General features: G+C 37.4%; 2 protein-coding genes across 2 annotated transcripts in view; one reads left to right on the top strand and one right to left on the bottom strand.

The window, feature by feature from the left end:
* Positions 1-7,942: 7,942 nt before the first annotated feature.
* Positions 7,943-23,857, bottom strand: part of LOC110384279 (mortality factor 4-like protein 1) — a 185,841-nt gene continuing 169,926 nt past the window's right edge. The window contains exons 2-7 of the mRNA XM_021345498.3: positions 11,414-11,443; positions 11,177-11,294; positions 10,952-11,064; positions 9,983-10,075; positions 9,415-9,505; positions 7,943-8,555 (exon numbers count right to left, since the gene is read on the bottom strand). Of these exons, the coding sequence (XP_021201173.2) occupies positions 7,982-8,555; positions 9,415-9,505; positions 9,983-10,075; positions 10,952-11,064; positions 11,177-11,294; positions 11,414-11,441 (1,017 nt within the window). The 5' untranslated portion in view covers positions 11,442-11,443 and the 3' untranslated portion in view covers positions 7,943-7,981. The remainder of the gene's footprint in view (positions 8,556-9,414; positions 9,506-9,982; positions 10,076-10,951; positions 11,065-11,176; positions 11,295-11,413; positions 11,444-23,857) is intronic.
* On the top strand, positions 15,451-23,792 carry LOC110384277 (fructose-1,6-bisphosphatase 1). The gene is made up of 6 exons (XM_064038771.1): positions 15,451-15,795; positions 16,663-16,807; positions 17,976-18,082; positions 21,418-21,644; positions 22,566-22,744; positions 23,511-23,792. Exons 1-6 carry the CDS (start codon positions 15,620-15,622, stop codon positions 23,688-23,690), a joined length of 1,014 nt encoding a protein of 337 aa, XP_063894841.1. The 5' UTR covers positions 15,451-15,619; the 3' UTR covers positions 23,691-23,792.

Genomic DNA, 23,857 nt, shown 5'->3' with positions numbered 1-23,857 from the left:
TTTGAAAAACTCTTTCAGTTAGATAGCCCATTTATCAAGGAAAGCTACAGGCTCCTTTTCCGGGTGTGTAGAGTATTCCCCCGGGGACAAGGGTGACGACTTTCGGAAAATATATGCCTCCATAAAGAGAGACGATCTTTAAAAGTCCAAGTTCCTATTTCTTTGTATTAATAAAACGAAAAGCTATCACCTTGCAAAAGCCGTGTCTTATACTTCACTATGATTTCAGATGAAGATAAACATCCTACAAGCTCATAACATAGCAATTTGCGTACATAGTGACGTTGTAAGTACATATATTATGTTTTCAATAGTATGTATCCACGTCGCCCATGTATTTTCAGCACAGCCTACACCCAGACAGGAATACATTCATAAATCTCACTTTGTTAGTGTTCAAAGTGAAATGGCAGTAAATACAAAACGGTAACGGGTTTATTTTATAGGAGAACAATGACGTCTTTCAATCGGATTGGTTTGTTGCACATTGCAGGATATTCTACTTTATTGGAACAATTTAAGTAGACATATACATTTTATATTTCCACAAAATCTGACCAAAATCTTCCTGTCTTTCTAGTTTCTGTATTAGGACCAGATCAAGCTTTTATTATTCCTCTTTCTTGTAGAGCATTTATCAAGTCCTAAGGGCGTGGCGAGTTCTCTCCTTCACCCGAAGTAAAATTAGTACTAAAAATAATTACCAGTCTACCGGAATGGTTAGCAAACCTTATGAACCGTAACCGATATCGTTACCTACTTTATAAAATCAAGGCTCATCAGCCGAGAAAGCGATGCAACACATGTAACATACGACTATTTCGGTCCGCAGCCGTGCTCAGGCGCATGCCTGAAATAACTCGGTTTCATCATAACACACAATCGAAATGCCTACAGCTTTTTTATTTTCATCGGTTTAAAATGCGAGCTCGTAACGTTTTGTGAAGATTCTTGGACTAAGAGGAATTTTGAAAGGGCACTTTAGTTTTAAATATTAGAAGAAAGTTTGAGACATAGTGGTATGGCATTATATGCCCCCGAAGGCCCAAAAAATATTTTGGTAAAAATCCATCAGTGGGGCCGCTGCTATATAGGAAAATTACAATCTAAGACTTCAGACTTCAGGCTCTTTATTCTCAGCCTGAAAAGTCTTAAAGAGAAGCTGAGAAGAAAGACTCGTTATTGTATGCCATTATATTTCGTTGATCGCTACACATATCAGTCAATCAATAGCATAGAAACAACGCAACAAACATATTGCACACGGTGCTGATTGACTAGATGCCTATCATTCAGCTAACAGTTCCGGGTAGATGAAAAAGGCAAACAAACACAGATATAAAACGTCTATTATCATAAATAATTCATCCAGACCTTGGTACATTGCTGACAAAGTGCTATAAAAGTGCATTCGACAATGCATAATGTTGCAAGGGACAATTAATGGCTGGTCGGTTGGCGCCGACCTCCGACCGGTGCGAACAAACCGGCTGTTTTCTACCATTTAAGGCACTCGCAGACCCTGATAAGGTTTTCACAAGTACCAAGTGTTAACGGCTGTCGGATTGCGTTTTAATCAAAATGTTTCATAATATGTAGGTATTTTCTTACAGAATGCAGACAGTCGTGCGTAAAAGCACGTATTTTTGTTATTAAAAAAGATTAAATTACACTCATTTAATTTGTTGTGAGCAGGATTCATTTTAGGAAACTATTTTTTTTTTACCTATGATTACAAAATAATTGCCCAACACATTCGTGTCTAGTCCTTCAATCCGAAAGGATGATTAGGTGCTAGTCCACAGCTGAACATGCTGATTTTCTAAATAAAAAAAACATTTTGACAATATCGATTGTCAATAGCAATAAGCAGCTTTTAACATACCTACTACTAAAGTATTTACATAATCTTCGAAAAGATTATCAACATATCTGCACATTAATTGCTACAAATGCGGACAAGGCGCCTATTTAATTACCATTACGCACTTGTCATTCCCACTTACATAATCACACATAATATATGATCAAACGAACTTGCAAGTGAAGTTCGATCATTATTATGATGAGTTGCTTCATTTGAAGATATGATTATTACAACGTAGTTTCCCTACTTACTTGGTAACATCGCACATTTTTTAAAGATATTTAAATCAATTGAGTGACATAATTCCGGTCTAACCGCTCCTGTGCTTACGCATTGACATTTAGCTCATTTTTTAGAGTCAAGGTTAAGGTTCCAAAACTTTCTTATCATTTGGGTGTATTCAACCAGGGAGGGAGGGACCTCATATCTTCAAATGAAGCAACTCATCATAATAATGATCGAACTTCACTTGCAAGTTCGTTTGATCATATATTATAATTCGTTGCTTCATTTTTCAGATATGATTATTACAACGTAGATGTTAAGAGTCAGAAAGTTTTGGAACAGGAAATAGATAAATGAAACGATAATGTTAACATTATTGTTTTATGTATTAAACCAATCAGTCTTACAATAAAGAATGTAATTCAATTGTTTATGCGAACTTAAATGTTATCCTGCTAACAGTTTTATCTTATAGGTACTTAAACTATTCTTAAATTAAACAATCATTTTGTAATAGAGACAATCAACCAAGAGAAAAAAAAAATAGTATTCATTGGGCTTCTGATGACAGGCATACGGATCTAGCAAAATCACCTTCATTTATAATGGTCCTATTATAAAACCGGGCAAATGCGGTAGATGAGTTTGTCCACCCTGCGGTTTTGCGAATGGTTTCTATGTTAACCCCGGCTAAGCTGGCAGCCGAGGTGGATGCATGCCTGGTGCTATGAGCACCGAATACGCCGATGTCTACGCCGCTCTCGAACAGTACTTGTTTGATCCATCGGCTGATGGTTTGTGTTGTAGCAGGTTTGTGTGGTCGTTTGTATGTCATCAATAGAGTGTTTGTACTCTCAGGTCTTATATTTTTAGTACTAGAAATATAATCTGAGAGTACTGTAGCTGGGCAAATCCGTAAATTGTTTCGGAAGTATGGCAGGTATAAAACTGGCTGTTCCTACCGGGTGCTGATGTTTTGATAAGATCTGTGATGACAATTTTCATGCCATCGTTTGAACTATGTATATTCTCGAGTTTAATTAGAGAGGGTCTGTACTCTATGAGCTGTACAAATAGCTAATAATATGACTAGTTTTTTAGTAATCTTTTCTAGTGGTAGCTCACTGTTAGGAAACCAAGTTGAAATAAAATCTAACACCAATTGAGGATTCCAGGTGGTGGAGTACTTGGGTTTCGCGGGTCGTAGTTTAAACGCACCTTTAAGAAGACGTTTTATAGATTCGTTTGAACCAATATTATCACCGATAAAGGCAGATAAAGCCGAACGATGGGAATTTAGACTGCCATACGCACATCCGTTGTTAAATTGTGCCGCTAAGAATGAGAGTAACGAACTTTTAGGAGGATTAAATATATCAATATTGTTTGTTGTACAGTATTGCCACCAGAGCTTAAGTGATGTGTTATACTGCTGAATTGTACTGTTGGAGAAGGACGATAGCATCAGCGCAGCCGATTCAGCACAGGCGCCCCGTCGGCTGTAAGCCTGCCGGAGAGCCTCGCGACACCCAGGGTAAGATTCTTGTGCAGGGGGTGGTATGCCCTGAAATGAGATTGCAAGAGGTTTTTATTTGGGTTTAAATAAATAATATCGGAAACAATCAGACTTTGTAACAAAGGAAACCATGGTTGTGATGGCCAGTTTGGAAAAACTAATATACCATGTGCCTTGTCATCGATTATTTTTCTCAGGCTTTTCAAAATAAGGGAAAATGGTGGAAAAGCATAGAAGTAATAGGGTTGCCAGTTTAAAGTGAATGCGTCAACACAAGCTGCGTCGGGATCCTGTTTCCAGGAGACGAATTTAGTACACTTTGCGTTATCGCGAGAGGCAAAGAGATCTATTTCAGGCTGACCAAGATATTTGACAATATTGTGAAACGCCTTGTCGGACAATGACCATTCTGTGTCTGGGTTAACTATTCTAGATGCAGCGTCAGCATAGTTCTCTTTTGTATTTACGTATGACGCATACACCCAAAGTTCGCGCTGTTCACACCATTCCCAGAGCGACCTAGCTAAGTCGTTCAAGTGGGGGAATTGAATACCTCCCATACGATTAATGTAGCTGATAGCGGTGGTGTTATCCATACGAAGTAATATTGCACAGTTGGTTGCCTGGCTAGTAAAAGATTTCAGACCTAAAAAGGCTGCCAACAGTTCCAAATAATTAATGTGACATGCTTTCTCAGATGGTTTCCATCTGCCATGTCTTTCAATGTTCTTACAAACAGCACCCCAACCTGACTTTGATGCGTCTGTATAAATTTCAATATCGAAATTTGGCTGTCGCATAAAATTACGTGCTGTATCTATATTTAACACCCACCAGTGTAAATCCTCTAAAATAATATTGGGAAGTTTGATTTTGGCTTCGTAATTATTATTATTATTAAGTAATGCAATGAATTTCTGTCTTTCTAAAATTTTTGTGTATAGCCAAGCGTATTTCACGGCTGGGCAAGCGGCTACTAGTATGCCTATGAAGCGAGCCAACTCGCGGATGGAACATGACGGTAGTTTTGTATACCTGGCAACCAACTCGGCAATGTTACGGCGTTTATCGGCTGGTAATTCTATAGTAAGGCTTTTAGTATCGTAACAAAATCCTAAATACTTGCAAGATTGTCTTGGTTTTAATTCACTTTTTTCGTAATTTATTATGAATCCTAGGTATTCAAGTAATTTTACGGTCTTGTTTACATTATTAAGACAGTCCTGATAAGTATTTCCGATACATAATATATCATCTAAATAACATACAGATTGCAAACCGCGGTTTCTAAGGTGACCAATCACCTCCTTCATCACCTTAGTAAAGACCCGCGGTGCTACGGATAAACCAAACGGTATGCAATTAAAGCTGTAAGTATAAACCGTTGTCGAATCATTTGGTTGAAATTGAAATTTTAAATATTTACGATCAGGTGGACTAATGGCTATAAGGAAATAAGCATCTTTTAAGTCGATAGTAGCAAGGTATCCATCTCGAGGAATTAGCTTGCATGCTGTTCGGTAGTCCTCCATTTTAAAATGTTCATTCTTTATTAGTGTATTTAAGGGTTTTAAATTTAATATGAAACGTTTGTCGCCGTTAGGTTTTGGAGTTAGGAATATCTTGGATATAAATTGATCTTTAGTAATGTTGCACTCTGAAATAGCTCCTAATGATTTTAATTTTTTAATGACTTCTAACATCTCTGATTTATCGGAATTTGTAAGATTATTTTTAGGTATTAATGTTTGTTTTACGGGTTTATGGAAAGGTATTGAGTAGCCGTTTTTCAACCAATTAAGAATAACATTATTATTTGTTATTTTTAACCATCGATCATAAAAGTGAGTAAGTCTACCCGCATGTACCTGCGTTAACGGTGACTCGCAGCTGGGGCTCGAGATTTGTCTTGGGTCGCCGGACGGTGTGTTGGTTGCGTAGACGCTGAGTTCGGGCGGCGATTCCCTGCCGATGGCGGCCTCCTGTATGCACCTCGCCCCCCCCTGTTCGCCGGATAACGCGGAGGGGCGGGTTCCAGTTTCCTGGTATGGTGTACGGGAGCTGAAAACTTGCTGTGGTGGTTTTGTAACCTTAGCGGGCTTTTTAATGGAAAGACCCTGCTTTTCAATGGTTTTTGCGGCTTTAATCTTTTCGGACAAGGATGACCCAAACAGAGATTCGTCTCGCTCGGCGTCAGTAATGACGTTTAAAAAGGCTTTGTCCAAACTAGGAGTGATTAATTTCACTCGTGCCTGTGTTGCTAAGAAGTGTGAGTCGCACAATAACCGGCAACCATTGCTGAAATGTTTCATAGCCTGGACCTTGTTGTCGTTCTTCAAGAGTACATCCATGCCTCTATTGATGGCAGTGATGCCGGCACCTAGTTGTTGTTGAGACGCGATAAGTGTCTTATCACGGTTTCGAACCATATCCGGTACGGCTGCCGAAATTTCAGCATTTAGTTTTGGTGCTTGCAAGAGCCTACAGTTATCTGGTACAAGGTACTCTTTCAATAACTTGTCTTTATTCTCTTTTGGCATTCCTTTCTTTAGCAAAGGTTGCCATAATTGCGATAAATTGGAGTGGATGCTTTCGCCATAATCAGGCAAGTCGGACGTGGATTCACCTAATGCCGACAATAAATCCGGATCTAATTCGGGTTCTACGAACCCAGTGGAGTTTTCTCGAGGGCAGGATTCCGCCGCAGTATCGTCGAGGGTATCTTTAAATTCCAGTTCTCCATCTTGTGGTATAATGTCCGGTGGCACGGATATTGAATCCATGTTGGTTTCCATCTCGACTACTTGAGCCACATCCGAGTGTTCGTTACCTAAAATTACAATTTGTAAATTAGGTCATGACCATTATTGTTATTATATTTTTTTTTTTTTTTGTCATGTGGGTATACTAGCATTAGTTAATTATAATTATGATTGTTCGCACGTTAACGTAACATCTGTTTTAGAATGTTCGTATTTTGTGCTTATTTGTCATCGTTGAGGACTCGCAGTCAACCCCGATGCATTACAAGTTAAACTTTTTGTAATTCAGTTTCGATAAATATCAAAGTTATTGACTCGCAGTCAATCCCAGAGTATTTACGAAACTTAGTATTCACTGATCACCATAATAAATAGGAGACGGTTACTTACCTTCATCTTCTGATGATGATATTTGTAACGGTATTATTCTCCGTCTTTTTCGTGTAGTGATCAATTTTTGATTGCGCACTTCTTTTCGGCATGTTGCTTGAAGGGCGCGTGCGATAGTTACCGCGCACGAAAAAGGAATGAGCTAAATGTCAATGCGTAAGCACAGGAGCGGTTAGACCGGAATTATGTCACTCAATTGATTTAAATATCTTTAAAAAATGTGCGATGTTACCAAGTAAGTAGGGAAACTACGTTGTAATAATCATATCTGAAAAATGAAGCAACGAATTATAATACTTAGTAGAACATATCCTGTTTACTCAAGCATATTGTTGAGATCTCGTCGTTGCAACACTGCACACATTGTGCACGCCAGCCATATGTTCTAAAGCCTTGTAATGCTTTATAAAGTTAATTTAGTATTATTGTACTGTAATGGTCAACTAGGCATGGCGCGTCGAACCGCCAATCATTATCCTGCTAGATGACTAATGCCTATTTTCTATACGTTTCTACCACAATTGAAATCTAAAATATTTTAACATTATCAAGCCTTTGTTATAAAGTCTAATAGGTTTATCTTATAAAACTATCTTCTTAGCATTAATAAACACGTAGCCAGGATGAAATGACTACCTATCACTATTTTATAGTCGGATGAATCCTCATTCAAATAAACATTCCAAGTACGGATTAAATACCAACAACTTCTCTCGAGCAAAATTGTCCGTAGGTTCGACTAAATAATGGAGTTATTGATATTATATCAGTGTAAATGGTTACAATATAATCCAAAAATAAAAATATATAAATGGCTACTTTGGTAAGACCGCAGCGGCCATGTTCGGTGCAGCGGAGATTTTCCCGCGCTGAGTCACTGCCAGCTACCGGTCTTGTATGGCATTTAAACGCAATTAAAACGTAATATTTGTAATGTAAACCAATATATTTATGTGTCGAATTTACAATAAAACCAATAAATATTATTACCGTTTACAAAATTATTGATCTCATTATAAAGGTGAAGTTAAAATGTATGTAGGTGCTTATCTGTTAATTAAAATTTATGTTTTCAACATTATTTATGTTTTCAACATTATTTTAAATTTAATTATTTTGGTAAATAACGTACTACTAAAGTACGTATATGTAGTATGAAAGATGAAGGTAAAAAAACATAAATAAAAATCAAAGTCATTTATTTAAATCATTAAAACTAATCTACTGAATTTTCCTATGATATTCAGGAGTCGCATTCCCATAATCTTGCAAATTAAACAATGTCGATCTATTAGTCACCATGTACTTCAAAAAGTCTTGTATATGCGTCAAAACATGCTGGAGAGATTTCTCGTCTAAAGCCGTGTAGGCCAACATAGGTCCCATTTTCGCGAACAATCTCAACAAATGTATGGATCCGTATATTTGAGCCATTGGCGTGTCAGGATATTCTTGTAGTATCTCGCTGTACTGAGGTCGTTCAAACTTATAAAGGAGTTGGGACCCTAGAGTGGCATTGAAGTACTCTTTGATTCCTTCAGTGATGTCAAGTAAAACCGTTTCTTTAGCCTGGTTGTGAGATTTGCTGGATTTCTTAAACGCTAGGTAGTTGTCCACTATTTGTGAGACGGTCAGTTTTGCAGGCAGTATGGCGAGTTTCTGTTGCCTTGTAATCACGTCCCAATCGTCGACCAGCCACACTTTCAGTTCTTCAGGGATTTTAATCTTAACTTCTACTTTTGCTAGGTATTGCTCTTCAGATTCGATTGATAAGTCCAAACGGCCACGCTTTTTCCTGGAAAAAGTAAACATAACATTACTACTTCAATAAAACTATCAGTAATTTAAGAACGAAAACTGAAAGAATTTCTAAATAATTCAAACAAAAATCTCATTTTTGAAAATACTTTTTTTTATGAATCTTGTAAAATAATCTTTGTTTTAGTCACATGCAAATCATGCAAGAGCACAAGCACACAAATAGAAAAGGAAAATAAGCATGGCCAAGCAACCAATATAAATTCAAATAGAATTATATGCCGCCAAGAAACAAAAAATACTAAGCTCCCACTCCGAGGGAAAAATTTGCAAAAACACAATAATTTTAAATGCATTGTGCATGTTAGCAAGCAAGAAAAAGATAAAGCAAGATGCAAGTCCATTAAACAAAGATAAGCACATGCAAAAGACATACAAAATAATGATGCATGTTGCCATGAATGTTAACAGAATTTAAAAAATTGCAAGAAATTATAATTATTAAAAGGTCTGCTGACCAAAGCCGAAAAACATGCAAACAGAAAAAGCGTTGATGCAAATTATCGCCAAGTTGCTTTACCAACTGAAATTATAAATATTGACACCACCAGCGCCATCTTTTAATAGTACATATTATTTTATAAGCTTCATTCACATGTTATGTTCACTAGATGTCGCTCCGAACACAATCTTCACGGCACCACAAAAAAAATGCACATAAATAAAAAGAAAAATGTGTTCTGACCAAAATTGACCCAAATTACCGTAATGGTGGGCAGGCAAAACATATTTTTCACACCAAGCGTAGTTCATGAATGTTAGTTATGTGGCAAAAAAAAACAGTGCTAATACTCATGTCAAACCCCAATCATGCTTAACCATGTGTTAGAACTTACTTGGGCTGGTCGGATCCTGAGTCAGCAGGGGTGTCCTTGCTCTGAGTCTTGGTAGCCTTCGCTGGTGCCGGAGTAGCTTCTACCTCTTTACCTAGAACAGTTTGTATGTTGTTTTAGTGAAATACAGTTTTTAATTCTTAAAAACCTGTATGCCTGCAGTTGTATGACAAAAGAAGATCAATAATTAATATTGTCTCGCGTTCATTTGCACTCTGGCATAAAACAGTACAACAAGTAAATAGACGAGCTGTAAACAAAATGTTGATGAAATTACTCAATATGCTATTACATTCACTTTTATAGCAGACATGAAATGTAGATGTGAACCTGGCTTATAAATATTAAAAACTCACAAGAGGACCAATTGTGCGAGGCCCGCCCAGTAGTTATAGCATCCTGTGCCCAGAGCCACATAGACAAGTTTATCTTATTTTGCTGTTTTCAAATAAGAGGTTTTACTTCTCAGAACTATTCTTTATGGTTAAAAATTCAGTGTTAGATAGCTTGTTTATCAATAACGCCACAGACATGCGTGAAACCATTGAAAGGATAGGATTGTATAATTTACCAGCGGGTGTAGAAGCTCTGGATTCTTCTCTTGCTGGGGTGGCAGTAGCTGCTGCTGCTGCTGCCGTCTCTGACTTACGACCTTTGGCAGGCGCTGGAAATAAGGTTAATAATGTTGTTATATCATTTAACTTGGAAAATTACTGTAAATATCATACATTTTCTTTCAGAATGCACAAAATGTTTCTAAAAAAAAAGCAGAAGCAAATTAATCTCAAACAATACAAAAAAAATACATACTGTTACTTATGTTGGGCTTGTTACTAAGGACTAAATAATTTACTTATTAGATTATTAAAGGGTGAAATGTCAAAACATTAGTCAGCTACAATAGCAAACCCGCTTAGTGTTCAGTTACCTATCCAAAGAGTTACAAATAACTGTTGTGCAGATAAGATTCACATGTATAATTTGGAGCAACAATGTCCTTCTGTAATGCTACTGCTCCACCTGCGTCTTAACGCGTTAAATTTTGGCATTACGCAGATGTGGCCAACGTTTTAATGGCAATTTATACAAATGGCATTATGAATAGCATTAAACGTTAAGCGATAACTCGGGTGTCGGTTTTTTGGACACATTAAAGGGTTTTAGTGCGTAGCTTAGAGCGCTAAGTGATGTTGGCTACATTAACGCCATCTCATTGCACGCATGCAAGGACGAGTGTAGATACTTTGTTTAAGCGGTAACTGCATTTTACGAGCACGGTAATTGAATGGTCAAATGAGAAAGCTTTAGTTTTTAGAATTATTTTGTGTGTCTGAGTTTAACCTCTTTAATGTGTGTTAACGCGTTACTTCATGAGGGATTAACTCTTCACCTAAGTGTAGCCAACACGCATTTTTAATGCAATAAGTAACGTGTAGTTGGCCATTGACATTAACGTTAACGCTAGCGCAGGTGGAGCAGGAGCATTAATATGATCCTACTCAATTATGTAAATGGATCAACAAAGTACCACAAAACTCACTTTTTTTCGTCTTCGTGGGCTGCGCTGAGTGCGCTCTCTGGACTTCCTTCTGCCGCTGCACATTCGCCTCATTGTATTTCAGCACACGGCTTTCAGGAACCCATTCATCCCAACTGAAATTACATCATAGCATCTTTAGAACCAACAGGTTGCTATACTTGACAGATTTGAAATGCATGCACCAAAATCAATATTAAATTACCAAGAATGACTTGGGTAACTCACTTTTTATTCCACCCGGCGTAATGTATCAGATATCTTACATGTTTATCCTTCGTCACAGAACTTTTGAGACATTTTGCCTCGTAAATCAGGGGTCCATGAAAACATAACACTTTTTCTCCTGAAATTGAAAGTTTAGTTACGTAAATTGATAACACCACATGAAACAAGATATCACAGACTTCCTTAATAGAAAATAGAAGCTAATTTTCGTAAATTACAAAAATAAAAAATTCTTACCATCGGCAAACTTTAATTTCGGTGCCATGTTTATTTATTTACAGAAATGAGGAAAAATGGCTGCCCATTGCCGAACCAAAGACAATGAAGAAAAGTTTGGTGTCTTTAGTCTATGGTACGATTTCAAAAATATTCAACCAAAAAAATAGCAGGTTTAACTGGATGGAGGCGCGCATGTATAAAAATCTATCTTTTGAATTTGACTTGATTTGAATGAGGGATTTCAGTGAGAATTTCTATTTATTATTTTCCTATCTGATACCTAGATGGCGCTGAGCTTGGCACGTTACTGCAAGGAACGAACGGTGCGTCATATTATCTTACAATCTCCGTACAATTTTGAGGTCACGTATCAAGCATGTCATCAACAATTAAAAAAAGGAAATTGGGAATAAAAGGAGAAAAGAACTCAGTGTGATTATTATCCGAATGTCCCGAGAAATTTTGAAAACAATTTAGTCTAGAAATCTGACTTTCTTGAACCAAGCCACATAAAGGGCTCGGCTCAATGGTTGTTTTTTTTAACCTTGGCATTTTGGCAAAGGCCAAGTAACGTAGTAGGTGCAACGCCCTCTATAATTTTCTTGGGATTTTTTTTTTAATCCTCTCATTGAATATAATGAGGGAATTCCTTTTTTTAAGTATGCATATTCTTTTCCTAACTGCTGGCTAGACTTCGCTAATATTGGTACGTTACTACAACGAACGGAGCGTTATATCTCAAGAACGTATTATAGTTTTGAATGTTATGGTTAGCAGTGGCGTAGCGTGGGGAGGGCAAGGGGGGCAAATTCCCCGGGCGGCAGCTTTTAGGGGGCGGCAAAATTTACCCAATTAAAAAAAAAATTGTCGCAACTAGTATCTGCGCCGCTACATAAAACTGTCTAACAATAACAAAACATTAAACAAGAAAGTTGAAAATTTTTATTAAACTTAAAATTAATTATTGTTAAAATTTGGTACTTAAAACACACGTGACACTACATTAAACGTAATTTTGGTTTTGAGTCTTAAATAAATAATAATTAAAATTTCGCGCTCGCTTCGCTCGCGTATTCAGAAACTGTATGCGCTTAATTTTGCATTTGTCAACAAACAAGAAGTTAAGTACGTTTGAGCTAAATTTTACGTTATATTTGGTTTAAGTCCGATAAAAATTTCGCGCTCGCTTCGCTCGCGTATTCAGACACTATATTATGGCCGGCCCTTATTTTTGCATTTGTCAACAAACAAAACGTTAAGTACGTTTGGGCTTATTTTTGTTTTAAGTCCGATAATAATTTCGCGCTCGCTTCGCTCGCGTATTCAAAAACGATATGCCCTTATTTTTGCATCTGTCAATAAACAAAAAGTTAAGAACGTTTAGGCTAAATTTTACGTCATTTTTGTTTTAAGTCCGATAAAAATTTCGCGCTTGCTTCGCTCGCGTATTCAAAAACGATATGCCCTTATTTTTGCATCTGTCAACAATAAAAAAGTTAAGTACGTTTGGGCTAAATTTTACGTAATATTTGGTTTAAGTCCGATAAAAATTTCGCGCTCGCTTCGCTCGCGCATTTGGAATTTTAAAACCTTCAAGAAATCAAGTAACAAAGATATAAAAGAAAAGTCTACTTCAGAACCTCCCCCTTCTGCCGGGGCTGTGGGTTGTTCGAAAGAGTTACCGCGGACCTGAAACATAAAAGGCTTTCGACGGAACACGACGGTTTTTAGTCAGTAAGAGTCTGACACTCCCTCACCGCTGCTAACCCACAGCGGGAAGGGGCGGCAAAATCGACAACTGCCCCGGGCGGCAGATACCCACGCTACGCCACTGATGGTTAGTTTATGAACCTAGCACAGGTCCTAGTCATTTTGTTCTCCATGTTGTGGACATACATCTAACACAACACCATCCCCTCGCCAAAATTCTTGCATCCAACCGAAATGGGGTTTGGCTGAATATTCACATACATTCACATTTAGTACAGAGAGAGTAGATACTCATTCATGAGGGAGTACAAAAAGGAGTACCTAGGTACCTATATGTAAATATATACATAGAGTTAATACATAGGGGAGACGGGAGTATAGTGAAGTACACAGGGAGAGTAGATAAAGGATAGAGAGTAAAAGGAGGATTAAATAGATATAATCAGGCCCGCCGCTAGCTGTTTGTTCGCCCGCGTGCAAAACTGATTATGCCGCCCTACGACTACATACATTTTGTCAAAAAATATATAGGGGGGCGGATCCAGGTGGTCCGGACTCCCCCCCCCCGCCCATTCATATCCATCTAACTTGTCCAACAAAAAAAAATATGTACATGCACCGCTCTGATTGCAGGAAACCCACCTACTTTTGGATAAATAACTATTGCAATACATAACATACATTACACATAACTTTTTATTTACTTGAAATGCTCAGAGGTTCCTAAGCAGTCTTGGGTTAGCCCATAAGCAAACTAAGCAATTGCTTAGGGCATCAATGCAGTGCAATCATTACCCCCTTATAGTGGCCCCTATGTATTGAAAGATTGTGATTAACTTAAACTAACGCACTTAAATATCTATAACAATGTTTAAAGTCAGTAAAATATGTTATTTGGTGGGTTTCCCGTTGAAAAGTCAACTTATAAGACATATTTTACATGTAAGGAAGCGCGAGCGGAGCGAGCGCGAAAATTTTTTAGTCTAAGGACACAAAACAAATAAAAACCACTGTAAATTAACAAAGTAAAGTCAAAAAGTAAGATATGCACAGAAGTGAAGTGCAAAAGCCGCGAGCGAAGCGAGCGCGATTTTTTCCTTAGAGTTTTAATGAAGTAAACATATCATAAAAAGCCATAAAGGACGTGCGCGAAAATTTTTTTTTCGGAATTGAATGCCTCAACAATTGAACAAGGATAAAATGCGATATCTGATATGGAGCCGCGAGCGCAGCGAGCGCGAATTTTTTTGGGGATGCAAAGGGTGAAACAGTCAAAATTGATAGGAGACGACCAAAGCTAGGGCGGCTTTTTCCGAAATTTTGTTGGTTTAATTCTGCCGCCCCCTAAATAGCATTTGCCCCACGCTACGCCACTGGTTGATCTTAAATCGTTTTTAAGAATCTTTAATTTTGAAAATGTCTTTTCAACAGATGTACCTAACTGAAACCGGCAGTGTAAGTAATATTCTTAGCGCTATTGCTGTGTTCGGAAATATTGAAATCAAATCATTAGTAAAAAGATATTGTATTTTTTAAATATTACATGATAAGTCGCTCGATTTGCCGCCCCCTAGGACGTGCCGCCCGCGTGCTGTGCACGCGCTGCACGCCCGCTTACGGCGGGCCTGGATATAATATACATAAGCAAGGTAGTACAAAGGTGAAGTATGTACCTACCTAAAGGAGTACCTCCATAGGGAGTCCAAAAGAGGTTTCTTGAGGAAGTACGTTAGGAGATATAGGTATAAGGTGTGTAGACCTAAATATAGGAGTATGGTAGTCCACAAGGGAGGACATAAGAGAGTAGCTAAAAAGAAGAATCGCTAATGTATCAACCTACTTAACATTGGGATATATACCCATGCTCCTATTGAATTTTGTGACTTAGCTCAGAGAATTGACCAATGTTATTTACCTACATGCCTAACTGAAGCTGTAGTTATGTATTAAGTACCTATACCTAGTTAAAACTCTATGCCAAGATTTAGATTGGATAATTGCAAAGGTACAATATTTTCCTTTGTTAGTGTGGAAAAATCTTTATAAAAATTACGTTCACAGCACAGTTTATTGCCTCTACTAATGGTCTAATAAAATGATAGCAGTGTAGGTGCCCCGGTCGGTATGGTCATTATGATCATCATAATATGTAGAATTACACTGCCAAATTTTTAGTTTTTCTCTATCAAAGTTATTGCCCAAAATGTTTGTTAGCACTAGCACTGCGACCTCCATTGCTATCGGATAAGTGAATATTCAAAAATCATACGAAGTCATCGTCAAGTACACGCCCCGTTTCTACGTCAGATAACAAGTTCGTAAACAAAAAATATCACAAACTAGCCGGGCCTTACATCATTATTCAGACACAATCTTTCTAAATACGAAAAGTAGCAACCTTCGGCGGGAGGCACGGCCAGCAACAGTCAACGACTGAACTCCTCCTCAGTCGGTCGCGGCCAGCCGGCATAGTTGCACGTGTTTTATTGTTTTTCACAACTCCAACACATCACAATGACCCAGCAAGGACCGGCGTTTGACGTCAACGCGATGACGTTGACTCGGTGGGTGCTGCACCAGCAGCGGACAGCACCCTCGGCCACAGGAGACCTGACCCAGCTCCTGAACTCTATCCAGACTGCTGTCAAGGCTATTCAGTCGGCCGTGAGGAAAGCCGGCATCGCTAAACTGTTAGTACACTTATTTTTTTACTATTTGATTCTTTCAATTGATCACTGTGGGCCTAATTGTTCAATTTAGGCAATAGGAATATTACTTGTAGTGACTGGTATTTCAGGTCATCGTGTTTATTACATGGCTCACGATGTTAGATATCTGTCACTATTAGATAGATTACTGTTAGCGCTTGTTATAACTTTCCCGCCGGTAATGCGGTCTTATCTATCTGTGGGAACGTGGGACGATATTTACCCACTACAAGTTAAGAAAATTAACAATTCAAAACAATTGACGATATCACTATGCAAATAAGAATTTCACCTTGTCCTTTCGGCAATGTGATCAATGAGCTAAAATGCAAACAATGACATTTAATTAACGATGTCTCTTAAAATAAACACGTCAACATGCCAACTAAAACATTAAAAATAATTGCTAAACAGTCCAATTGGTATTTCTCGTAGAAATTATTGCTCAACTAAGTTTTGAAACGTATTTTGCCACACCTCCAAAGTCTGTCCAATACGCAGTCGACACACCCACAACCAGTCTAACGAGTCAAAACTTGCTGACCTTATCAAATGTTTCTTATCTTAGACAAGGAAATCGTTCTGAATAATCATGAATTGATAAATATTCAGGAAAAAGTTGGGACTTCCCGGAACTTTTGCCCCGAAATATTATCCGTCAAAAACTGTTACGTTTAAATCCGAACATTAAAATAGGAAGGCCTATCACACAAATGGCTATTAATTGATGATTAAGAATAAATAAAATTATCTCTTGCCTCCTGACTCGACAAAGCGTAGGTAAATCTAACAACATCCAGACAAAATCCTGATTCCAGAATCTCGTAAATTACTTCTTTTTTCCTTCAGCCATGGCATATCTGGCGACACCAATGTGCAAGGCGAGCAGGTGAAGAAGTTGGACGTGTTATCCAATGACCTGTTCATCAACATGCTCAAATCTTCCTTCACCACGTGCCTGCTTGTCTCCGAGGAGAATCCCACTGTTATACAAGTAAGTTTGAGATGAAAATCTTTTTCGATCTCGATCTGCTTCGTTATATCAAGACATTGTAACTAGAATAGCGGTTTTACTTAAGGAAGGTGATTAGAAGGCTTTTAATGAGAAACATCTGACCTGACGTTAATTAACTCTTAATAGACTGGGCTATAGATTAACCGATAACGTAATCTTCTAGTACCTAACACATTGATGTTATGTAGGGTAACTGATAGTTCTCGCGCATGATGAATTCCTTGAGTCTAGCACAGCCCATTTGTTTTTTATCGCTTTCTCACTACAACATATCATAGGAAACATGGATCATGCCATAGGAAAAACAAAAGAAACCCTATAACTTTATAACGATATTAACTCATATGCATACCGTTTGTTGAACTATAAAATTGTTGACAGTGTTATCAATCGGGGTCAAATGTTACACAATTAATTCATAACGATATCACATTGAGAAAAATACTTTAAATGTATTTTTATACGTTAACAGTTATACCTACATTAAAATCTTGACAATACTTACTATCTACGAGGATTTATAAAAGCACTGAAAAATTTCTGTAGCTAGACAGGTGCTTATTTGCGTCTGCGCAGGTTTGAATAGTTCCGCCTTTTCATAAATGTCAAGGTCCAATTTATCAATATCAAAATACATTGAACAAGTTCTATCTCAAGTGTTTAGCAAATTCTGTCGTCAAATATAGGAAATATTATACGTATGTCGCTTTCAGTTTCAAGGTCTATTGAAATTAATTATACCTACAATGGAATATTTGAAATGATTTTTGTGTACAATCAGTACCAAATTTTTCATTATTTTTCCGCTTTGAATGGAGAGATGGACAAGAGATCTTACTGGCTGACTAAAACCAAACCAGTGGCATCTACGCGTAGGGGACACTATTGGCATGCATGCTCTTATTTATTTGTGGTGTCACAGGTTTTCTTTATGTACTTCCCTATTTACTCCCCCTTTATAATACTTACTCCCGTATGTAGGTATTCTCCTTATGTACAGTATGAACTGTCTGATATACTACTCACTGGACCCAACAAACAAGGTTCTTTCTGGTGCCCTTCTTTTTCTTCCACTGAAACTCGAAAATCCCGCAAGCTCCCCCTTATTTTATGGACTCCATTAACTAAAATAAGATTTTACCTACAGGTAGAAAGCGATAGACGCGGCAAATACGTGGTGTGCTTCGACCCGCTGGACGGTTCCTCCAACATCGACTGCCTTGTCTCCGTGGGCTCCATCTTCTCTATTTACAAGTGAGCATTTATTTCAAACATTAAGCATAACAAAAAATCGGTAAAAAAACTTTTAAGTTAAACGGTTTTATCTTATGTGTACTGAAAACTAGAAAATAAAAAAATAGTTACTTACCTGTCAACCTACGTAGGTGGTCCCGGTCATATTAGACTAAAATAAAAACGTGGGGCCCATTAACTATTGCTGTAGTACTTTCTTCTAGAGGTATAATAGGTGTGGATTGCATCGACTTACTATAATCGTAACTGGAGATTTTGACAATCAATAATCAGCCGTAGCGGCTTCACCAGCGAACGCCGAGCTCATGATCTACCAAAGTATAACGATATGCTTTGCCATAGGTAGGATTTAACAGGGGCCCCACGTTTTTATTTTAGTTTAATATGACCGGGACCACCTACGTAGGTTGACAGGTAAGTAACTATTTTTATTTTCTAGTTTTCAGTACACATAAGATAAAACCGTTTAACTTAAAAGTTTTTTTACCGATTTTTTATTTTCTAGTTTTTAGTATTTAATGAAAATGCCTACCGAATATTCCTCATTCTATCTAATTCATTTAGTGCATCATTATTACACGGTCTCTTACCTGACAATTTATTACAATCTAATTCCTCAATACATAGCCCTTCCAGATACTTTTTTTTGTAACAACCCCAAAAATCATCACATGACCTCTCCTGCTGCGGGTCAGCAGCGGTGAGGGAGTGCCAGACTCTTGACTAAAAACCGTTTTGTTCCGTCGTAGGCCTTTTATGTACCAGGGCCGCGGTAACTCTTTCGAACAATCTCGCAGCCCAGGCAGGCCTTGGCCCTGTTGGGCCCCGCTGGAGTTACTGACAGTTTTCTACTTGTGAAGCCCTTTCATTTGATACCCATATTGGTGGGATTGATAAAAAATTGTTATCAGCCATTTGGTAGCGGCGGCCATCTTAAATAACCTACTCACATTAAACACTTCCAAAACTAATTTTATATGCTTCAGCATTAGTAATCGGACACAGCCTAGTGAGAATTTTAAAATTAAAATCCATCACTGTGACAACATAAAAAGCCGAAATTGTGACTGTCCAAATATAGCCAAAGTAACACAAGCCAAATACTTAGGTGTACTGGTAGACCAAAGACTATCTTGGTACCCCCACCTTGAACACGTAGCTTGTAGGGTTAGAAAATTGGGCTGGTTATTCAGCGTACTAAGACACGTTGTACCAAGGAAAGTGACTAGTCGCCATAACTCATTTAGAAATGTGCTAAATGAGATATATGTCTCTTTGGTGCAATCTGTCTTGGTGTACTGCATTCCTATTTGGGGCGGGTCTGCAAAAACTAAATTCATTGAGGTGGAGCGAGCTCAACGCGCTCTTATAAAAACAATGTATTTTAAAAAACGAAGGTACCCTACAGAAAATCTCTATCAGATTAGTGATCTACTCTCGGTAAGAAAATTATATATTATACAAAGCATATTAAAAACACATAAGACCCTACCTTATGATGCATCCAAATTAAATAAAAGAAGGAAAGACATTATTGCACAAATCCCTAAAACAAACACCCGCTTTGCCAGTATTCAGCATAAAAAACGTTCGGCTAAATTATACAATAAAATAAATAAAGAATTATCTATATACTCTAAACAATATCGACAGTGTAAAAAAGATATAACTAAATGGATAAAAGAACTTACCTATGAGGAGACAGAAGCACTCTTAAAATAAGCTACATACACACATTAAACACATCATAAACACTACACTTACATACACTGGCACAAATAGTTTTTCTTTTCTTTTTAATTATAACGATCTCTTGATATGGAAGAGTGGAGTCTACTAATACAAGCATTATTTGCTTAAAAGTAGGCTCCAATCACATACTGATTGTAAACTACTTATTGAAGAAATAAATATTTTGTATTTTTTTTTGTATTTTGTATCTTAGATTTCAATTTTGCATAGTAAATTGTATTCTACTTGTTGAGACCTTCCATTTGATACCCATGTTTATGGGATGGGAACCTAAGTTATCCGCCATTTTGTAGAGGCCGCCATCTTGGATTTTAATTTTATATAGTACATTGTATTCTACTAGTTGAGAACTTTCATTTGATACCCATATTGATGGGATTGATAAAACCTACGTTGTCCGCCATTTTGTAGCGGCCGCCATCTTGGATTTCAATTTTTTATAGTATATTGTATTCTGCTTGTTGAGCCCTTTCATTTGATACCCATATTGATGGGATTGATAAAATCTACGTTATCCGCCATTTTGTGCCGGCGGCCATATTGGATTTACAATGTTATTGATATTACTATATTGTATTGTCATCGGAATTAAAGGTGTATACAAAATTTCAGATTAATCGGTTGACAAGAAGAGGGTGAAATTTGAATTACTAAATTTGACCCAAGAAAAAAGAATGAATATAATAAAACAAACGGGGTGAGCTAAATAAAACCGTTTAAAAATACTAAGAGCTGGTGAGAACCATTCAAGGGCCCTTTGCCACTGAAAATATCCTAAGTTAATAGTACCTACTTTTACTGGGCTAGAATGGAGATTGAAGGCACTAAGCAATAAAAAAGGCTAATAAAAAAGTGACATCCAATAAGGAAGCAATCCAATTTCTAGATTACAAGAAATTTGTCCGCTTCAACAGGGCCTTGCAACTAGAATGTACCTATTTAACTTGTTTACAATACGAAGTTATTATACTATACAATAAACGCATTAACATAAGTAAAGATGCTTTAATACATTTATGAGGTGATAGTCAATACAGTGATAGTAAAATCACAATCATTTCAAAGGTTTATTTTACAAGATTAGATAAACGCTAATGGAAGATTAACTCTGTAATAATATGTGTTAGCAATTAAATCATAACAACTGTCTGGCGAGCTATCTATTGTGAAACATAAATAACATAATATTAATTTTAATATAAAGAGAAAATGAAATATGCTGGATGCGACTCTCGTAACAACCATAAATGGCTGGTGGTAAAAAAATCGTAATTTTCCTTACAACCTTATCGTAACAGTATTTATTATGGCAAACTGAATGGCAACCCTCAAGTTCAAGCTCAACTTATCAAAAAACCTAATGAAATGTTGTTTAACTGTAAAACTATATTTTCGTCTCCGCTGTTGTACCTATTCAGTTAAGTATATCCGGATATCCCTGGTACTCCAAGGGCTTCAGAAGGAATAAAGATGGGGTTTGAGTTAGTAAAAGTCAGACACTCCCTCCAGCTGGTCCTTAACTAGTCTCCTCGTGTCTGATGATTTCTTAAACGGTACATCAATGTTTGTATTTTTCTTCGCAGGAAAAAATCAGCGGGCGAACCAAGCGAAGCTGATGCCTTACAACCCGGTAACGAACTAGTGGCCGCCGGTTACGCACTCTATGGTTCAGCCACCATGATGGTGCTCTCACTAGGCAAAGGCAAGGGGGTCAACGGGTTCATGTACGACCCCTCGCTGGGCGAGTTCATCCTCACAGACCCCAATATGGGGATACCTGAGAAGGGAAATATTTACTCTATTAATGAAGGTGAGATCTTTGTGCTGTTATTTTGGTTCTAGTTTGGGTTATTTCATGGATTATGGGCTCTCGCTGGGAAAGGACAAGGAAGGCAATGGGTTCACATATGGCCCTCGTTGGACATTTATTCTCACTGGCCCAATATGTGGATATTGGAGAAGAGGAATTTTATGCTATCAATAAAAACGAAGGCAAGATTCTTTGTCAGCTGGTTTTTGCTGGTTGCAGTCAAGATTTTTTTCTCGGCCTCGGGAATAAAATGAGCAAGAAAACTAGGAACCATTTTATTCGCCTACCGCACAAAGTCACATGTTCTGATTCTGAAACAAAATAAATTGGTTAAGCACACGAATGATAAATTAAAATTTTGAGTAGGTACAACAGAGAACTGTTATAGAAACTTTGTTTCTAGAAATAAGATTGCAAGCAAATCCCATTAACGAATGAATCGTGATTAGGTAGACATGATACCATATCTTCAAAGTGAAAATTAATCAAAATCTGTAATAGAAAGTATTATTACTGCTGATTTGATCAATCTTTGTCATGATTCAAAATAGCATATTACGATAAAGCAAAAAAATAACATTACGTTTTTTATTTACTTTAGTTACAATCTTATCTTGTATTCTGGTTGCAAGTGACGAAACATTATTACTTATGTATAGGTCTGTACAGAAAAAACTAAGTAAGATGGACTGAAGTTCAACAACTGGCCTTTATTCTTATTAACCCCTTTGATATTAAAACCTCTCACTAAGATAACGAGTTAAAAATTATTTGAGACTTCCACTGCCCTGAGGGTCTCAACACCCTGCTATCATTTAGAATCTTCTTTCATACAATAACATGATCAGATACTGATAAGAATAATTTTAAAGATTCTGCCCATGTAGTTCACTAATCCTAAACTTCACCTTCATTTCCCAGGCTACGCGGCAGAATGGCAGGCTGGTCTTCGCCAATACATAGACGATAAGAAGAACCCTAAGAAAGGCAAGGCGTACGGCGCTCGCTACGTCGGCTCTATGGTTGCTGATGTGCACAGGACTATCAAATATGGCGGTATTTTCATGTACCCAGCCACTAAGTCTGCTCCCAATGGAAAAGTAATTATAAATAATCAATAACAATAAGAGAAGTAAGAACTCTGAAATTCAATCTAGTTTGACCATGCTGCCAAACCAGCCAAGCAGCAAGCTAAGAACTGCAAAACTTCCAATCCGTCGTTGAATCTAAGGTCAAAACAAAGGGAATCCGTTATAATTTTTTTTACTATCTTTTTAATTATGGCATCTCACTAACTCGACTAGTAAGGGAACGTGTAATACACCGAATCTATCAATATCGATGTCTAGAATATGTATTTAATTATTTATGTCTCGTAAAACATGCTTACTTCGAAAGAAAACAGGATCTAATAAGAGAAATCACTGAACTTTGCTTCGAAAGTGAGTAATGCAGTAGACTGATAACTTTGCATCAGACACAATATATTCGTGACCCCAATCTGCGGGCTATCGGGAGTCGTAGGTCATTCCGCTTATGGTAAACAGTTACGACACGGCTATTATTGACAAACACACACCTTTTAGTATTGGGTTTTATTTTAAGGGTTCGTGTAATTTCTTTCTATGATTAATTACCAAAAAAATTTGGCCCTGAAGACAAGAAAGAGTAGTAGAAACCTACCTACCTGAAAGACCTCCATTTATGTTATTTACGGGCCTATACCTATTTAATAACATTGTTATAAAATGCCCTACCTCATTTGAAAAATGTTTCCGAAGTCCAAACGTGTTCGTTATCGTGCAATCCTAAAAGAAATAAGGTCATTTGCCATACTTATAATATTTTTTTACTTACTTTTTCCAGCTACGTCTGCTCTACGAATGCAACCCAATGTCGTTTATAGTAACAGAAGCCGGCGGCCTGGCGACCAACGGAACGATCCCTGTCCTAGACATAGTGCCGACCTCCATACATCAGCGCGCTCCTTGCTTCCTCGGCTCCAAGCAAGATGTAGAGGAACTACTGAGTTACTTGAACAAATAGGCTTGTGAACTATGTATGTGATATGTTAAAGCTAAATAAAATATGAATTTTGTAATTTTAATTATCTACATTGTTGTTATAAATGTTATGTTATAAGACTGAGGATTTGTTTCATTTCATTTCTTCATACAAATGCGTAATTAGTTAGGATTAATTTTTAACCACAG

Source organism: Helicoverpa armigera, chromosome 17 (genome assembly GCF_030705265.1).
Source record: "Helicoverpa armigera isolate CAAS_96S chromosome 17, ASM3070526v1, whole genome shotgun sequence".
In the NCBI taxonomy this organism is placed as follows: domain Eukaryota; kingdom Metazoa; phylum Arthropoda; class Insecta; order Lepidoptera; family Noctuidae; genus Helicoverpa; species Helicoverpa armigera.
Note: the sequence above shows the minus strand (reverse complement) of the source record. Positions and strands in the feature narration are given on the sequence as shown.